The 18,788-nt window shown below is 41.5% G+C and overlaps 1 protein-coding gene and 1 long non-coding RNA gene across 22 annotated transcripts in view; one reads left to right on the forward strand and one right to left on the reverse strand.

Moving 5' to 3' along the window:
- ITPR2 (inositol 1,4,5-trisphosphate receptor type 2) overlaps positions 1 to 18,788 on the forward strand; it is a 245,188-nt gene that overhangs the window by 190,820 nt on the left and 35,580 nt on the right. For 20 of the 21 annotated variants that reach the window (XR_010362601.1, XM_064420745.1, XM_064420738.1 and 17 more), the window contains 5 exons: positions 8,074 to 8,181; positions 9,695 to 9,887; positions 12,927 to 13,052; positions 16,076 to 16,251; positions 17,546 to 17,710. Coding sequence is in view for 20 of the 21 variants with exons in the window: in XM_064420745.1 (XP_064276815.1) it covers positions 8,074 to 8,181; positions 9,695 to 9,887; positions 12,927 to 13,052; positions 16,076 to 16,251; positions 17,546 to 17,710 (768 nt within the window). In the remaining variant the exon portion in view is untranslated. Of the gene's footprint in view, positions 1 to 8,073; positions 8,182 to 9,694; positions 9,888 to 12,926; positions 13,053 to 16,075; positions 16,252 to 16,778; positions 16,970 to 17,545; positions 17,711 to 18,788 lie in introns of those variants that run through there. The other variant, XM_064420759.1, reaches the window with a different exon arrangement.
- LOC135300831 (uncharacterized) lies at positions 9,626 to 15,546 on the reverse strand. Its single transcript, XR_010362602.1, has 3 exons — positions 15,268 to 15,546; positions 14,444 to 14,567; positions 9,626 to 9,850 (listed from the first exon to the last, which is right to left on the reverse strand). It is a non-coding gene; the product is annotated as an uncharacterized LOC135300831 (long non-coding RNA).

Genomic DNA, 18,788 nt, shown 5'->3' on the forward strand with positions numbered 1-18,788 from the left:
TCAGTCTGTTCTGAAGAACTTGAAACTGTGGTTACCCTCACCACATTGCCCCCAAAGTAAGAGTCAGCAGCAATTCCTCCTTTTTTTTGTGCTAGCCTGCCTTTTCTAGAGAAGCAACATAGTAGACAGAAGATAGCTGGCAGAGAGTCCCATTCTGCAGAGAAGAGAAACATTAGAAAGTGAAGGCCTTGGGAGCAAAAGGATTTTAAGAGTTCCTGAAAAGGATGTGCCTTTCACAGCTCTCTTATCTCAGGTGTATGTATATATTATGTATTTTGGATGTATAGAAAGTGTTGGTGGCTTTTAGAGGTGACCTGTTCTCTCGCTCTGTGGATGTGGATCCATATACCTGCTGGTATGGGCCTTTCCCAAACTGTGTCTATACAACATTGGTGCCAGTGGTTTTATCTACTTTTTATGGCATAGCATGTGGCTGGGGATCTTCTCCTACTGCTTTGAAGGAGACTGATAGCAGAAACTCTGGTCTCCTTTTCTTTCTTTTCCACTGAACTTTCTCGTTACCTCCCTATAATCACATCTGACTCTTCTATCATCTGATTTCCTTCTATCCTGTATTTGCAAGATTTTGCTTACAGTAATCACAAGAGACAGTCTCTGAGTGCAGTTGGGTTCTCCTGTTAGAACATTCTGGATTGCATACTGCTGTCCACATCCTATGTCCACTGCTATCTGGTATGGCCAGTGTACACCAAAATCCAATTGTATGCATTGTGTTGGTTTGACTCAAGCAGGCACAGCTGCCCATGACATTTTACATGTAGCCTGTGGAGATGTTTCACGTCCACCCACCTCAAATTAATTTTGTTTGGTTGCAGCACATTTTGTCTGACCTGAACTTCCCCACACGTGTGCACTTCATGTTTTTGGAACTCAGCATTGCCTGCAAAACAAATTAAAAAGGAGGCAAGTGGAAGTAAATTCATTGAAATATTAACAAGTCATTTTGTCTTCTGCTCGTTTTCATCAGGGTGAAAAAGAACAGCAAAACCACAACAAAAATAGAAATGAAATTACTATGAGGGGCTGCAAACATAATAGTGATAGAGTTCACTTAGCTGTGGTGGTTTCTTTTATGTGATAATATTGAGGTGTTTTATTTCTCCCCTGTGAGGTAGATCACTATTAGCCACAATTTGTAGTGTGCTCCATGTGGAGGCTGGGGAGGAGAGCCTCAGAGGTTACATGAGACCATGGAAGACCCAACAACAGAATTCAAAGTGTCTAGACCACCCAGGGACCCTCTCATGTACCACAAGCCATCAGGGAAAGATTAACTCTAAACCCTTTTGGTTGCTCTGTACAGTATAATTGTCTAAATGAAATCAATGAATACTTGATTTGAGAGTCTCCCATTGCTCCATCCCTGCTGTTCCTAATGTTTGTTAACAGATTGCTTTGTGGCAGAGTGCAAAGGTGCCTCTCTATAAAACTGTAATGACTTCTGGATAGGAAGTTGCCCTGTGTATTGCAGAAAGCACCATTCAGTTTTGATTGGAACATGGGGAGCTGAGGGGTTGTTATTGCTTTTAGTACAGCTACTTGGAATAAAAATTTCTGCTCAGTTATGGTTAAGATGACATTTCCTTTTTCCCTGCTTTTTTCTCTCCTTGTTCACTGGTGGAGTTGGAATGTTCTTCTTTGCCCTGGCCAGGGAGCTGGCACGTGGTAAGGTCCTGGCACACCAAAGAAGAGGAGCTCCTTTTCTGTCTCCTATACTCCTCTGTCTGTCACCCATCCTGTTTGCTACTTGTTTGACTTTCTCTTGGCTGTTTTTTCTCAGTCCTTGAGGGTTTTCTTGTCAGTCCCCAGACAGCTTTTTTATAATTTCTTGCTCTCTAAGAAGAAAATGAAGTGTTTGGTGAGCTGACTGGGTTATTCCTGGTGAGGGGGTTTGGTGGTGCCAGATCTCACATTGCCTGGCTCTGGGAGCCAAGGGGACTAAAGAGGGAGAGACTGAGGCTGTAAATGAGCCCCAGTTGCACAAGCCTGTTGGCCCAGCAGGGTGAGACACATCTGAGCATTATTTTGCTGTTGTTGCAAGTTACATTTTGTCACAATTTCCCCTGGTGAAAGACCACTGGCCTTTGGGCTGGCAACCCACATTGCAGGTGTGTGGTTACTGACAGGGGTGAAGATAATTTACAGCAGATCTCCCAGATGTCACGCCTTTGGCATCGGGTACAAACACTCTCACCTCACTTCCCCCAAAGGCTGTAGTTCATTAACTTCCAGGCCTGTGGAGTGGCCTCCCTGCCCTGACAGGCTCGAGGGGGAAGGCTGGCACCCCAGAGGGCGAGTGAGGCAAAGACAGAGAGGGCTCTGTGCAGTGTGACAGATTACAGGCATATCCACACCCAGCTCCCTCCCCAAAACAAGCCCCAGTCCCCATCACACTCGTGGTGCTGCCTGACCCAATGCCCTTTCCCTGCCAGGAGTGCCCTGTGTGCCCCTTCACATGCCGGCCTTACTGCTGCCTTGCAGCAGGGAGAAGAACTGAGAGAATTAGAGCAAGGATAGTAATTATTTCAAGAATTTTGTTTCTATTTTTTTTAGATGTTTGTAACATATCTTAGTAGTAATACTATATCAAGGCACAGGAGCTATTTGTGCTCTTTGTGTCTTTATTTCTACTTCTCAGCCAGTTATCCAGTGCTTTTTGTACTATTCCATCAACCTTTCCTAGGAAATCACGTGAACTGACTCTTCCTTGAAAAGCCTGATTGCTTACAGACTTTACACTAAAGAGGCTTACACTAAACCTCACTCCTTTAGATCCCTTTATACCATTCTAGTCATAAAAAGTAACCTTTACCCTGCCCCCCCCCACCCTCCGTCATGTTTGGCAGTTTTCAAATGCTGGGGAGTGAAATAAATCTCTCAGAATTTGGGAGTCTCCAACCTAGTGTCACCAGCTTATATTTATTTACTTTTTTCTTGTATTTCGTGTCCTTTTGGGGGCTTCAGTAAAGCCTGGTGTAATCAGCAGGAATTTTGACAACCGTCTCAGCTGTGTACTGGGTAAGATCTCATGCCTTTGATGAGAATTGAGAGGCCCCTGCAGTTTACAAGTTACAACCAGGGACTGACATATCCTTATTAAAATATGGAGGGACTCTGTGTTTTACAGAAATGTTGAAAAGTGGAGAAAAATTTTCTCTTTTCCAGCAATTTTTCCACATGCACATATATATTCACACACTGGTATTTTGGCAAACCAATCTACTATATCATGTCAGTAAGTTAATGACAGGCTGGTGAAATAAATGTTCACAGTTTTAAATCAGTCTTTTCTTTAGGAGCATTTAAATAACTTCATTTTTGTTCAAGGTAATCTTGGCTAAAAAATACAGGCCTGCAGGAAACCCATGTATTAATTGCAAAAGCTGGGTCTGCTGTGGTTTTCCACACTGCTGATCATATATGGCATTCCAGATGAGTAGCAGATCTGATTTTATAGTCATGTTGTGTCAGGAGTTTAGACTGAGTATTACTTGTAATTCTGTCATTTATCTCTACTGTTTCTTTATTAATGTCTTCAGTGTTCTTGGTCTGTCCTCAATCTTTCACATTTTGTACTGATGGTTTATTACAGTGTTTTCCAAATTTTTTCAGTAAAAATCTTTCAAGATGAACAGCAGTCCTTCCTTGGAAGCTGACTGAAAGCCAAATGATCGTTATTCATATAGCTATTGCTTTGCACATCATCCCCTCTTTGGAAACCACTCTTCCATTATGTGCTATTGCTTCCTTGTCACTACATGCCTTGATGAGCAGTAAAATACAGTGTTGACATTTAAAATATTGTCACTGGCATGGCTAGTGAGTGAGGGAGTGAGGAAGTGAGGGAGTTTTCCCCACAATGGTGATTTTTCTGGTGCTCTTTGCAAATTCAGGCTCTAGTGATGGGTTTTTTTTCTTTTCTTTTGTATCAGTTACACTTGCAGTGTATTTTTGAGGTGCATTTTTGAGCTTTGCTTTGCAAACATAAATGGAACTGTTCTTCTCATTGTAGTTGCTCTCAGCCATGTCCATCCTGTGCCAAAAGATTTGTGCAGCACACTGGATATAACGCTTTACTGCATCACAGCAGTTAAATATGAAAAAAAAAAAATCAGAGCTTGCACGGCCTTTACCTGCCATGCACAAACTGTCACCTAGGGTGTATTATAGACTTGGATAAGCTTTCTGTGTTTTAGGTTCACAGTTTGTCATTGCATTGTTATTTTCATGGCTGTGTCTTTGATCTCACAAAAAGCTCTGCTCTGGTCAAGGCATCTGTTGACACAGTTCCCCTGGCCTACGTGGGCCTTTGAGCTTTTTAAGGGGTGAAAGAAGGTTCATGAGAGCAGAGCTTCAGAAAACACCATGGTTGCCAAATAACAGAATTCCTAAAGCTGTTCTGTGTCATACTGTGGGCCTCTGCTTTGGATCTGAGCTCTCTCAGATTGCTGTCCACAATGTTGTTTCATCAGTGTGGCTGTGTCAATACAGAAGTATTAGCAGTAGTTATTGTTGTGTCGATGTAGAGGAATCCATCCTGTGTAGAAACTGAGATATGAGCAGAAAACTGATGGGCCCTTTGCCCTGAGCTTACTGTCTGAATGTTTAGAGTACATAGAAGGTAAGTTGATATTGAGAGATTTGGAAGCTGAGAGAAATTAAATTATGAGTGAAAAACATTCAGCTTTACCAGCTGAAGATTGCTGGTGCCTTTAGGTAGGTTCCCCATCTGAAATGTGCTGCAGCCCCTCCAGCTTGGTCAGAAATCCCTTGTTGTTTCTGATGTGTCTTTTCTGGCAGTCAAGGGGCTGGCACAGAATATCCTGGCTTGTTCTTCAGGTCGCTTTGTCCAGTGGCTGTGCTGGAATGCCCCAGCTGTGCAGTGCTAGGTTCTGTTCACACATCAGCCAGTGATGTGTGACAGGACAGTCACAGCCTCAGAAAGCACAGTGCAGATGACCAAATATACAGTGTTTTAAAGAGCATGGCTGCTGTTCATGTGAAACCTGATAGCAAAATATGATCAATCTCAAATCCTCAGCAGGCTCTGAACACCCTGTCCTAGCCAGTCCCATTAGAGCATGAGAGGCTGACATTGTTTTCCCTTCTACTCCATGTGATAGGGGAAGTTCTGTTACTGATACTTATCAAGAGACACTTCTACAGTAAAAGTTATGGACAGTTCAAAGCATATAAGGAAGAGATATCTAGAGTTTTTATTTGGTTTACAAATGGCATTTCCAATTCTGTACACAAGTTCAAGTACATATATAGAAAGCTTTTTGGGGTACTAATGCAAAATTCTGAATCTATTGCGGGTCCCTTACTCCAAACTGGCATAGTTTTAATAAGAAGAACTCTCCATATGTTCTTGACTTGTCATTTGTTAGAAAACTGAAAATCTTAATGGTTTGCATTGAAGAAATAAAGGTCAAGATACAGGCAAAGTTCCTCTGTATTACAGAAGATAATAAAAGGGGAATATATTTGCTCCTGGTTATGCTAATTCATCACTCCAAGCACGGTGTGATTGCATTCTGTCTAGTCAGTGCTCTTCTTCATATCTTAAAGAAGAGATATAGCCAAAGTAAATGGCACTTGGAGATAGACAGGGAAAATAATTGAGTCACAGAGAGTCTTCTGTTTGAGGAGGGATGGGAAGGATAGGGATTGTTTTAATTTAAAGAAGAGACAAATAAAAGAGAATGTGACAGTAGTGTACAGAATGATGAATGATACAGAAAAGGTGAACTGGGCACTCCTGCTTGCCCTTTCATAAGTACAGAAGCAGAGGGACATCCAATAAAGCAGAAAGGCAAAAGTAATAACACTGTTGAAAGGGCATTTTTAAACAGTAACTATCTTGTTTCCAGTGGCTCATCTTCTTTCTCCTTGTTTCTAGAGCATGTCTTAGAGGCATGCAAGGACCTCTAGGAGATGAATTCAAGTTGTCTTGCTTAGCAGTTGTTGTGGTCATGTTGCAAAAGCTGCTGGTTGGATCAGATTATTTGGCGTGTGTGAAGGGAAGAACTTGTCAGATAGTCTTAAAGAACCTTTTTAGTCTCAAAAATAAGTGGAAGTTTAGGTAAAGACTAATTGATGTGTGTAATGATACTATCCATGCACTTGCTAGATACAGTAAAAAAGTAACTATTCAGGACAGAAATCTGCTACTGATGGAAGGACTATTCCTCTGCAGTTAACCCCCATGTGTTGAGGTGAACACTCCATGTGTGGAGACACGAGGCTTGACTCCATTTTCTCAGAAGGCTGATTTATTGTCTTACGATATATATTGTATTAAAATACTACATAAAAAGTATACTAAAGAACAGAGAGAAAAGAATGATCAGAAGGCTACAAAGAACAAGAAGAGAATAGAATGCATAACAAAATCTTATGACTGCTCACAGCCTTGGCACAGCTGGCTGTGATTGGTCATCAATTGAAAACAATCCACATGGACCAATGGAAGATGCACCTGTTGCATTCCACAGCAGCAGATAGTTATTGTTTACATTTCTCTCCTGAGGCCCTCAGCTCTCAGGAGAGAAAAATCCTAGCAGAGGATTTTTCATAAAATATCATGGTGACACCCATGACATTTCTTTGCTGGTCTCCCTGAATATTTGCTCGTGACACATAAAATGCTGATGTTGTGCCACATTGGCTCAGGCTGTGCTGTCAGGACCAAACAGACTGTCCCCAAGGAAGTTGCTGGAAGCACATTTATTCTTCCTGAATATCCCTTTCTGATATTCTCTTGCTTTTGGATGTTCCATTTTTAATTAGTCTTTATTTAATAAGTTTGTATTGAGATCCAGAAGAAAATTTATTTTGATCAGTAGATTCTAGAGAACTTCAATAAATGGACTAAATTGTATACGTATCTCTCCCCTGCCTTTTTGTTACCAAAAAAAAGTGATATAATGAGACATGCAAATTCCTGATGAGAGAGACCGTGCTGGTTAGATTATTACAGTATCTGTTTGGATCCATTGTTACTTTTAGACTTAAGTCCTGTCAGGCTTTTTGTAGCTGTGCAATTATTTTATAATTCCTCACCAGGCTGTGCAATTTCATGTAGCACAATCCCAGCCCACCTGTGGTGATCATCACTTCAAAGCCCCAGTTCCTGTGGTCATTTTGAGTGCGTGCCTGCCTTATTTCTAATGGTCTGTTGTGGTAATGTCAGCTGTAATCATTCAGCTCTGGATCACTCTGTGAGGTGGCTTTTCCTCTCTTTCCTGCTGCAGTTTTCCCATCTTAAAACAGGTGAAACGCCTCAGCTATTCTGGATGGAAACCACTTGCTATGATGTAGGGGAAATTGAATTTTTAGTAAATTCCTTATGCCTTATAATTAGGTCTTTGTTTCTCACTCATCTATAGGACACCGTGAATGCATTTGCCAACACCTGTCTTTTTAAACTTTGTACAGCAATGGAGCATTTAAAATATCTACTACTCAACATGTAACTGATGTATTTTATCAATCATGTGAAGTGTATAATTTTTTTAAGTTTATAGAAGATACATATTTGTGTGTACGTATCTATTTGCTGTGTATATAAACTGTACATTTAAGGATGTATTTGCTTGGCACTACAGTCCAGCTCCCTCAGAAAAAGTTACAGCCCTGGAATACCAACCTAAAACCTAGTTTAGCCATTTGAAGTCACTGAGAAAAATTAATTGTAAATGTAATTTCCTATTCAGAGGTATGCAAATTTCATGTCTAAACTCACGTGAAAAGAAGCATTCAGTCTAATTTTTTGGCATTTGTTGAAAGTCCTCCAAAAACCATCCAGGCTGCAGACTAATCTGCCTTTCATAAATCACAACTGAAGACTTTCTGCTGACTTCTTAAGACTAAATTATTTCTATTGTTCTCAAGTAATTACATTTTTGTTGTTATCTGTGGAAAGAGCCTCACTGCGTTGAGCATGTAAGTATATGGGAATGGGGGGAAGGTGGATTTGTGTTAGTTAAGTGGAGATGATAAAACTGAAAGCATAGCAGGACATAAATCAGATTTTTCTTCTTTTTCTAGTTGGCTTGTCACAATAAAACATTGCAACAGATGCTGAAGCCAGGGTCAGATCCAGATGAAGGAGATGAAGCCTTGAGGTTTTATGCCAAACATACGGCACAGATAGAGGTAAAGGATTGCTCTCCAGAAGATGGACTGTGAGACAAGTCTGCATCTTACATGTGGTGTATCTCCTCTTTTTAGGCATCCAAACAGTGTGGGTTATTTTTGAGAAGGTTGAATAATATGCTTTTGGCTGTGGAAGATAAAGGAATACACCTGTATTAGAAGTGGCTCCAAACCATCATTTCACAATAGCTTTCCTGTGTGTTACCAAACATGTTTTGCTAGGGAAATAATGACTGTGGACAGGAGCTGTGTCATGAAGTCAAGAATTGTCTTCTATGGTACATCACTCAAATAAATAATCATGCATTTCAAAGCCATGATTCTGGCTCGTCAAAACTCTGACGGGAGTACAAAGAGGTTTTGAATTGGTGTAGACATTCAATAGGCTTTTGTTTAAAATACCAAGGTTTGGCCTGGTTCAGCAGTTCTGTTCTCTGTTTTAAACTTTGCACCTGCCGTGGGTTGGACTTACATAGAGGTCCACAGAGGTATCCCACCACAGGATGGGTAGAAGATACACAGCCTTGGTCGTCCAGAGGGCAGTCAGTGCTTCTCTTAATGTATTTTAAAACTTTGGCTGCTGCTGAGATCTCTCTTAGCAATTATCAGCCAGTTTATCTGGGTAGCTGGTAAATTTAGGCATTAAACAAGCACTGTGGTCAACTTTTATGTGGCCAATAGTTTCTTCTAGAAAAGTGAAACCGAACCCAGCATTGCTGCTATACGAAATAGATAACTGCTTGTCTTTGAAAATGTCCTAGACCTGTTTGGTGTTTCAGATTTTATCTCCCCTATATTAACATATCTCATTTGTTTGATTTGAAATTCAAATAGTGGTATTTTTTTATTTTCACCAGTGGCTGCACAGAGGCATGGTTGTAGGAGTCTAAAAGGGTTTTCTACCCATTTATGTATTTTTAGTAATGCAGAGTCAATGATCAGAATGGGGAAGCAAATTTGATGGCAGTGTGGTGAGATTAAATAAAATCTATCTCGCTCATCAGTAGCTTGGTAGGTGCTGAAATGTAAACAATTCAAAACCATGGATTTTATCAAGTAAAAAGATAAAGACTGAAAAGATGTGGGTGCTGCCTGAGTGATATTTTTGCATGTTCACCTTTACAATTTATTCCATCATAGAAATAGATTCAAGATGAGAAAAGTATTTTGTAATCAGAGCAGAAAGCCCCTGTACTTCTCCACTTTTTACTGGGTCAGATTTGTTTCAATTTGCTGACAAATTGAAGCATCCTGAATTGCAGCACTTTTTATATTTGGCAAAGTCTGAACCTAGGTTTTTCTTGAGACTTATATTTGCCACCTTATTCAGGCAGGCTTTTGAAAATAAAAACAGATTTACTCTGTTTTGGGCTTGATTGGTCCAATTTTATTGTAATGTTCAAATAATTAATGCATTCATTTGTAAATAAAAGGGGAGCTGTGAACAAGAAAAGATATGACAAAATGGTTGGATAGTCACTGACTCTGGCAAAAATGTGCATTTTATTTATAGATTGTTCGCCATGATAGAACAATGGAAAAGATTGTCTTTCCTGTCCCAAATATTTGTGAATTCCTCACTCGGGAATCCAAAAGTCGGGTGTTCAATACAACAGAGAGAGATGAACAAGGGAGCAAAGTCATTGACTTTTTCCAGCAGACTGACGATCTGTACAACGAGATGAAATGGCAAAAGAAAATTAGAAGTAAGTACTGTAATTTGAAAAAAATAGCTTCATTATGCTAAAACCTTGATTTTAAACCTTCAAGTACTTTCATTTTAATGATACACTTTTCTCTATTCACTCTGACACTACAACAGGCAAAACTGTTCTGGGCTTGGGAGTGTAGGTCTGCTGAGACACTTGCATGCCATCATAAAAGAAGTGTAATATGGAGCAGTTATTAATGTGTTCAAGATGATGTTTTGGACTCCAGAAGTTAAATTGAGGAATGGAAGAACTGGGTATAGTTCTACTAGTCTTGATAGTGTTGCACTTAATTAAACCAAGGCCCCTAATATTTAACAAAAAAATGTGTAGCTGCATATTTGAGGTTTGCAGGTTCCTGAAAGGCCATTAAAAGACTCATAAACATCAGTCACTTAAAAACATCTCTCACCAGAACCTCAGATGCTTTAAATCTGCCGAGCTCCCATGGAGTCAGTCCCCCTCTGACAGTCCACATCAGCCTGACATGACTGGGCTGCAGGGTGTCCCAGCTGGCCCATACTGGTGCATGTCCCATGGTACTGGGGAGGCACATGTGTGGCCTTGAGCTGCTTGGTCAAGATCGGGGGAGAGGTCAAAGTGAGGCTACCAAGAGGAGGGGCAGGGAAGCCCCACTAGGTACTCTGAATGTCTTTAGCTCCCTGGTGGGCAGTACAGCTGCTGGCTGTCAGCAGGAATGGGGCTATTGCCAATGTGCCTGGATCAGGAGGGTCCTGCCAGCTCAGCCATTGTCAATTCTGCCCTTGGCTTTTGGAGCAGAAAGTTGTATTTTATATATCATAGAAACACAGAATCACGGTTTGGGTTGGGAGGAACCTTAAAGATCACACTGTTCCACCCCCCTGCCATGGGCAGGGACATCTCCCACATCCCAGGTTGCTCCAAGCCCCATCCAGCCTGGCCTTGGACACTTCCAGGGATCCAGGGGCAGCCACAGCTTCTCTGGACAACCTGTGCCAGGGCCTCACCACCCTGACAGGGAATGATTTCTTCCTAATATCCAACCTAAATCTATGCTTAGTTTGAAGCCATTCCCTCTGTTGCTGTGATTCTAGGCCCTTCTAAAGAGTCTCTCTCCATCTTTTCTGAAGGCTCCCTTCAGGCACTGGAATGCTGCAATTAGGTCACCCCAAAGCCTTCTCTTTTCCAGGCTGAACATATATAAAAATAGCTTAAAGTGATCACTTCATTCACTGCTAAAACGCAGATACTCTTGGAGTGTCGCACATAATCTGCTCGCAGCAATTGATCAGGAAAGAAGGAAGGAATAGGGTCTAGAGCAGCAGGATAGTCAGAGCAATGTGGGAGCATCCTGAGTGTGATGGAAGCATGATGTTATTGCAATTTCTTATATGTCAATTCTCAGGTTTTAATTTTCAGCAGCAGCAGCAAGTCTTCAGTGTAAACCCCATCAACTCAAATCTGCTTCTCTTGGTTGCACCCAAAAAACTTAGTAGTGACAAACTGACCAGAATAGAAGTTGAAAAATGCATGATTGCAGAATCTGCAGAATATTTGGGAATAAAGTCTTTGTATTGTAGAAAAATTACTTCAGTTAAAAAAAAAATATTTGGGGGTTTTTGCATTTGAAACACAAATAAAAGAGCCAACCCAACAATTAGATAGACCAGACCTGCCTAATGCTATAAACAAAGAAAATGACTTTGTTTTTATTCAGAGCAAAAATTTCTCAATTCCCTTCATCAGTAGAATAGCCCACAAGTCTCCGTGCTGGGTTTTTTGTTTGTTTGTTTTTGGTTTTTTTTATTATTATTTGAGAAGATAATTCAGGTTGAAGCTGGATTCATTCTTTAGCTAAGTGTCTGTTAGCATGAAGTCTGTTAATTGACATGAAGCTGATTAAATTGACAGATGCCATTTTTGCAGTGGCTCCAAATGCTTAAATCTCAGCAGTCAGCAGCACAAGGTTATCACAGTGAAATCTGAATATTTATCTAATTGCTATTAAAGACTATTTGTCCTAAAGCCTAAGGCAGTCATATGCAGTTGAAGGAATCTGCTGTTTATAAAAACTTCACTGGATGCTCTGCATATTTGCAGGAAGTTTTCAGTACTTTAAAATCTAGTTAATAGGGATGTATCATGTGTAAAACCTCTCTGGCCAGAGGTGTTTTTACACTATTGCACATAGGATCTTGTTTCAAATGTTCATTTAAACATATTTTAGTGCACCAATAGTGCTTGCCTGAGTTTTAGCACACTGATCTTGTTCCTGACCTTCTTGCTGAACCATCTATGTGACTCTGGACACAAATTCAACCCTGTTTCCCCCTTTTTAGTCCTTTATAGCTAGGCTGTAGGTTCTTTGGCATATGGACTATTTCTGTGTGTAGAGAACACAGAAATATGGAGATCATGGCTTGGCTGAGTCCTTTTAAGCAGGAGTACAGAGCTGTTTGTCAGCAGGTGACCATGGGCTTCTGAGCATCACACAGGAAATAGTCAGCTTTTGTAGAAACAAAACCCAGGCAGACCAAATTTTGCCTGCTTCCCAAGCAGATAAAAATATTTTTAGTTTGACAGAGGTGGGGAAAACACTGCAGTTGTGAAACCATGCCTATTCCATGGTTCTTTGCCTATGTCATTGGCATACTTGGTCCAAATAAGTCATCTGGATGATACATTCTGGGTGTTCTGGTTGACTGGCATTTAGAGTGCTAAAATCTATTTGTTTGCTTGTTTTTATGTCCCCATGCACAGAAGCTGCAGATTCAGATGCAGCTGAAAAGACTCCCTTTTGAAATATCTAGGCCTAAAGTCTTACCAGAGGCAAGACTCCAGTATATAATAACCTGTACTGTGATCTTTGGATTAAAAGCTCTGCTTGAAACTTTGTTTTATGGCAAACCTATGTTTAATATTTGTCTATTTTAGTTAATTTTAAAGATCTGCATATTTTCTACATTAATCTGTATTTAATTCCCTTGGAGCTATTGGTGATTGAGTTTCTACTTCCTTTCAGCTTATTGATTGCTGCTCTTCTCCCCTTTCTAGATAATCCAGCCCTGTTTTGGTTCTCCAGACACATCTCTCTCTGGGGGAGCATCTCCTTCAACCTTGCTGTATTCATCAATTTAGCAGTTGCTCTGTTCTACCCTTTTGGAGATGATGGAGATGAAGGCAAGTAGAGTTTGGTTTTATTTTTTGTTTTAATTTTAGATGCTTTTATTTCCAAGGTAACAAATAGAGCTGCATTTTCAGGTGCAGTCATATCTGGAAGCTATTTAGTGTCTCCTAAGTAGGTACCAGATGTTGTCTGAAATGTGGTGGTTGATCTGTGTGTCACATGGCCCACACAGTGCAGAGCAGAATGGACAGAGCATAAGCTGGAGATTATCTAGATATCTCAGTTAATTTTTTTTATATTGCCATATTGCAGTGTCCTACTGCATACATTTAGCTGCAGCTTCTGAACTGAAGGAGGATTCCTGGCAGGAGAGGGACAGAGATTCCTTAAGGCTGACCAAATTGAATGACTTGCAGTCTTGAAAACATATGGAAGAGAATTGTTTGAAAACTAGTTTGTTGGCTTTTGACTGTATTGTTTATTGGGATAAAAGGGCATAACTTTTGCAGAAGGGAAATGCATTATGTAAAAATACTCTTAAAACTTATTATTCTGTCGCTTCATCCCATGTCACAGGAAATATTTAATCAAGTTTTTTATTTGCTATAAATGTAGCAGACTAGCAGGAGGCCTCTTTGAAGCCCAAACAAGCTTAATTGGGGTAAAGGACACTAAATAGTTTAGAATATTGGTAATGGGAGCAGAGCCATTCACCTCTGGACCTTTGATTCGTGGTCAGTCAGTAATGTGACTGAGAGTCACCTCTGTCTGATGGCATGTGAACTGGGCTGGTGGAACCAGTCCAGATCCTAGTAGATACATGTGCTTTTCACAAGCATTGCAGCTGGCACCGGCAAACATTCCTGCTGGCTGGCAGAACAGAGAGGCAGCAGATTAAAATATATTGGCATGGGGACCATGCTGCTCTCGCAGCCCACAGGGTGGTCTTTGCAGGTCACAGCTCAGGCAGTCTCCTGGAATGAGGCAGATTTGCAGGGCTATGCCCTGGAGAAGGGAAGTATCTTGTGCTTTGTAAACTAGGAAGTCACTCAGAGCACGTTAGAGCCCACAGAGGATGAGAGGAGAAATAAAGGGTTAAAAATAAACCTTTTAACCTACTAAATTTTAGCTAATATATACTCGTGGAAATCCTCTAGTCTGCAATCAGCAGGTATTAATACTTATTCTGAACTGCAGATTTATATGGCATTAGTTTAAGTGGCCCCAGTAATCCAGTGACAGTGCATTTCAGGATTCCAGTTCCTGCTGCTTGTAAAGCCAAAGCGACTCCTGAGCAATAAGGAATAGGTGTGCCAAATCAGATTAGCAGATAATGAGGCAGCCTCCTTACTTCCAGCCTCCCTCTCCACCAAAGCCTGATCCAACAGCTGGGCTTTGTCTCCCATTTTTCCCCTTCACCTTGTGTAAATCCACCTGTATTCACCTGTCTGAGGTGCCTGGACTGATCTAATCATCCCCAAATGCCGCCTTTTAGTAGGTACTTGCAGTTCTTATGTAATATGACATAGGCAAAACTGCTCCAGCTGAACACCATTCCGGAAGGGAGCCTAAAAGAAAGAAAGGGACAAGAGCGCGTGGTGACAGGAAAGGGGGGATGGCTTCAACCTGACAGAGAGTAGGTTTAGTTTAGATATTAGGAAAAAATTCTTTCTGGTAAGGGTGGTGAGACCCTGGCACAGGTTGCCCAGAGAAGCTGTGGCTGCCTCTGGATCCCTGGAAGTGTCCAAGGCCAGGCTGGATGGGGCTTGGAGCAACCTGAAATAGTGGAAAGGCAGGGAGAATGGAAATTGATGATCTTTAAGGGTCTTTCCAGCCAAAACCATGATTCTGTGAAGACTCCTTGCCTCTAGGGTGCCTGTCTGCACATGGTACTGGTGTGGGTCCTGCAACATGAAATTGCTGGACCTGCAGTAGGGAAGAAGGAAAACTGGTTTGTGAAAGAACCGCAGAGAACTTTGGCCTTGCCTTTCAGATGGGCTTGAAAGTAATTTTTTTTAGGATCCATTAAAAGTTTGCAAATCTTGTTGGCAAAGAAGTTCTCTGCTAGAGCTGACCTTGAACCTCCCACCAGGGATAGAAACACTCCTGAACTTTGGAAAGTTCAGATGCCACCTGAATGTTGAGGCTAGGGCCTTGTCTCATTGTTTTCTAAACCCAGTGATGCTGCTCAGCTGTGTATCTGTTGCCAAAGAGATTCCTATTGTGAATCTAGCTAAATTTTCTATTCCCTTCTCCCCCGTCACTGACCTGTCAGTTCATCCCGTAACAATAGAAGTCAGTGTACAAGGGTGACAGTGCCCTGAGATCTGAATGTGCTTTTTATATCACAGCAGCATGGTGTGTTTCCAGAGCTTTAAGCAGAGGAGAGAGGGAAAACAGGGGCATCGCTCAAAGCTCAGGGAGCGCCTGGAGCCAGCATCTTGCAGAGCAGCAGGGACTGAGTGCAGGCGGCAGGCCCCGGGCCCCGCTGCCTGCCCAGGAGCCAAGTGCAGCTGCTCAGTGCTGCAGGCCGCACAGCTGCTGCCTGGCCCTGCCCGGGCTGATCCCGCTGTGCCCAGTGCTCCACTCCCGTGCAGAAGCAGAGGCTCCTGAGGAACAGCTGAGGCCCTTCGGGAGGGAACTGCTTTTTCGGGAGCCGCGGCTGGTAACGTGGCTCTACAGCGCGGTGCCACTTGCTGTGCTGCCCCCAGGACAGGCTATTTCTGTAGCTGAGCAATCATGGAATCAGACTGGAGGGGCCTTAATGATCCCTGCAGAAGGGAGCTGATTAGTGGCTTCCTCCAGAAGAGTAAACTGTTCCATCTCTGAGCACTCCCTGGATTTTAATGGAAATTTCATTAGCTGCTCATATTATTACCTGTGCAAAAAGCAACAATACTCTGAGAATAATAGCTCCTGCTGCAATTAGGATAAGCCGTGGTCAGCAGTTGTGATACATGAATCATGCTTTTGTTAGCTCTGCTGGCAAAGGAATTGATCTTTTGGATCCGTTTCTCGGTGAAAAATGGAGTCTCCAAAGATGCCTTTCTCAAATCTCCCTTTCTCCTCTGCACAGGCACACTCTCGCCGTTGTTTTCCATGCTCCTCTGGATAGCAGTGGCATTTTGCACAGCAATGCTGTTTTTCATCTCCAAGCCTGTTGGCATTCGACCCTTTTTGGTGTCTGTTATTCTCAGGTCTATATATACTATAGGGCTCGGTCCTACCTTGATACTCCTTGGTGCTGCTAATGTAAGTACTTCAAAAGCAACCAGAATTTCTCTTTCAGCAGAAGGAAAGATATTAAGGGTGTCCTATTAAAAAACTCATTTTATTAGAGCTGTGCAAAAACTTCTTTTTCTGGTTCATTGGTTAAGCCAAAGAAATAAATAATTTCCAGTCATCCTGAAACAGCAGTGTCAGCAAAGTGGGAAGCTAAGAAAAAAAGTTGCTTTAGTTTTGTGCATATGCAAATAATTTTAAAACAAAAACAATATGAAATTTAAATAAATATTGCTGGATAAGGGCAATAAAACCTACAGTTTCTCATGTTAAAAGAATAATTTTCTCTGCCAATACTCTCAGCACTATTAACACAAATTTGTGAAATGTTTCTGAGACCTTAAACATATTTTCAGGAAGAGTTATCAAAATTAAAAATTCTCGCAGCCCTTTGCCAGATCTCTTAACTTAGTCATGAATAAGTCTGCATGCTTACTGGGCTTGGTAAGATACACAGTTGTGCTCACAAGTCGTCTGTTTAAATTTTTGCCTGACAGCTACAGCTCTAATTCACCCCAGCACAAAGTATTGGGCTGTTTGCCACCAGTATGTGAGAATTTCACATACTGAAAAATACCCAGACATATAGTCAAAGGTAAAGCCAAGTAAACAGCCTTTTTGCTCATGTCAATTTTGGGAGCAAAGGAGTCATGTTGAGTCTTCATTCCTTGTCCTGGATTGCCAGAGAGATGAGGTGAGACCCTTTCCTGTTCACTGCTGTACTGCTGCTCGTGTGCAGGCAAAGCTTGGGAGCCATGGAGAATCTGATACTGTTGTTTAAATGCTACACTTCAAAAATGTCCTCAGTTCTGAGGGATTTTTTAGGGATTTTAAATTGAAGAACATGATCTAAAGGAAATAGATCTCACATACGCCCCCCACATTTTCTGTTGTGTTACTATTGTTCTCTTATAGTAGCATGCCTACCTGCTCTTACATAGTCTCGGATCTAAAGTCAAAATTGTTGGGAGTTCACTCCCCAGATGGATTTTAATGCCTTGTGACATTAACCCTGCCTACCTATTAATGTTATAAGAATAAATCACAATGTGATGAGGCATGGTGCAGTGTTGGAGAGGTGATGTACTTTCACTCACCCTCACAGGCTCATTCCCAGTGTGCTCTCAGAGCTGGATTTCCCTCACCTCACTCCAGCTATCTAAAAGTTGTGCATTTAGTCAAACCAACCTATCTACACAGCAACCCAAACAATAAATACCAGGATTTTTCTGAGGCATAAACCTAGGCTTTGTTACCTCCACAGCTCTGTAACAAAATTGTGTTCCTGGTGAGCTTTGTTGGGAACCGTGGGACCTTCACCCGTGGCTACAGAGCAGTCATCATGGACATGGCTTTTCTCTACCACGTGGCTTATGTCCTGGTCTGCATGCTGGGCCTCTGCGTGCATGAGTTCTTCTACAGCTTCCTGGTAAGTATGTGCTGCTGTGGAGGGGGAAACTTTGCAAAAATAGAAAATACCGTTACCCATGCAGCTGTCTTCAATTTCTTCCTGACAAATCAAGCCAAATTGTGTATTTTTAGCATGCCGTTGTGTTGCTGCCCCTTAAGAGCTGCTGTTTTTATTAAAACCTGTTTCTGTTAGGACTTATTTTATCTGTTTTAGAGCTGAAAGTTTGCTCCTTTCTTCTCAGACAATCACACAGCCCACTCCTTTTTCCGAGCTTTCTCCATATTCTGTATCCACCGTTCCTGTGTCTTCTGGCAGTCCTAACATTTCAGGCGCAGTTGTCCAGGGGTGTGTGCATCCTACACGTACCAAAGGATCCCATTCCTCATCCCCAATACATTTTTAACAAATTACTTGGGAAATGGGGATGGGGTATGCCTTCGGTGTGGCAGGAAGATTCATCACTTGAAATGTATCCCACTTCATTTTTTTTTATTGCCATTACCCAGATGGAATGCCTTTTAATAATGTGGTACAGGTGCAGTGAAAATGAATCAGACAAAATTATGCTAAACTCCATTCCCTTCATGCTGAGTAGCAGTAAAAGGTGTTTCACTGCTCTTGTTTGCTAATCCTTTTGCTCTGTAGTGGAACATGTGAAACTTGTAGGGACACTGAGTAAACTGTGGTCATTATATTTCCTGTTGTATTTTTTCTCAGCTTCTTGAATAGTGGTGAACTCCCAGCATTTCAAAGATGTGTTAAGCACACTAAAATTTTCAGGAGTTCAGTGCTAACTCAGGCAGAGCTCCTGTTGAAGTCAGACTTTCCAGATTTCAACATTCAAGTCTGCTTCAAAGTTTGTGCAGATTCCAAAGGAGCCAAGATTGTGGCTGTAGCTGCAGGACCCTCTTCAAATGGATGTAACTCTCCTGCTTAAAAAATGCACAAATTATTTGCTGTTCTTTCAATGAGTTAGGTGATCTCTATCTTAAAATACTTTACAAAGTGTCGAGCAGCTTAAGGAACATTTTGTGTACTTACTTCTTCCAGTGACTGCTATTGACCAGTGTCCATGATTCATGGACTTTATCCACAT

The sequence above is a fragment of the Passer domesticus genome, chromosome 5, assembly GCF_036417665.1.
Source record: "Passer domesticus isolate bPasDom1 chromosome 5, bPasDom1.hap1, whole genome shotgun sequence".
NCBI classification, from domain to species: domain Eukaryota; kingdom Metazoa; phylum Chordata; class Aves; order Passeriformes; family Passeridae; genus Passer; species Passer domesticus.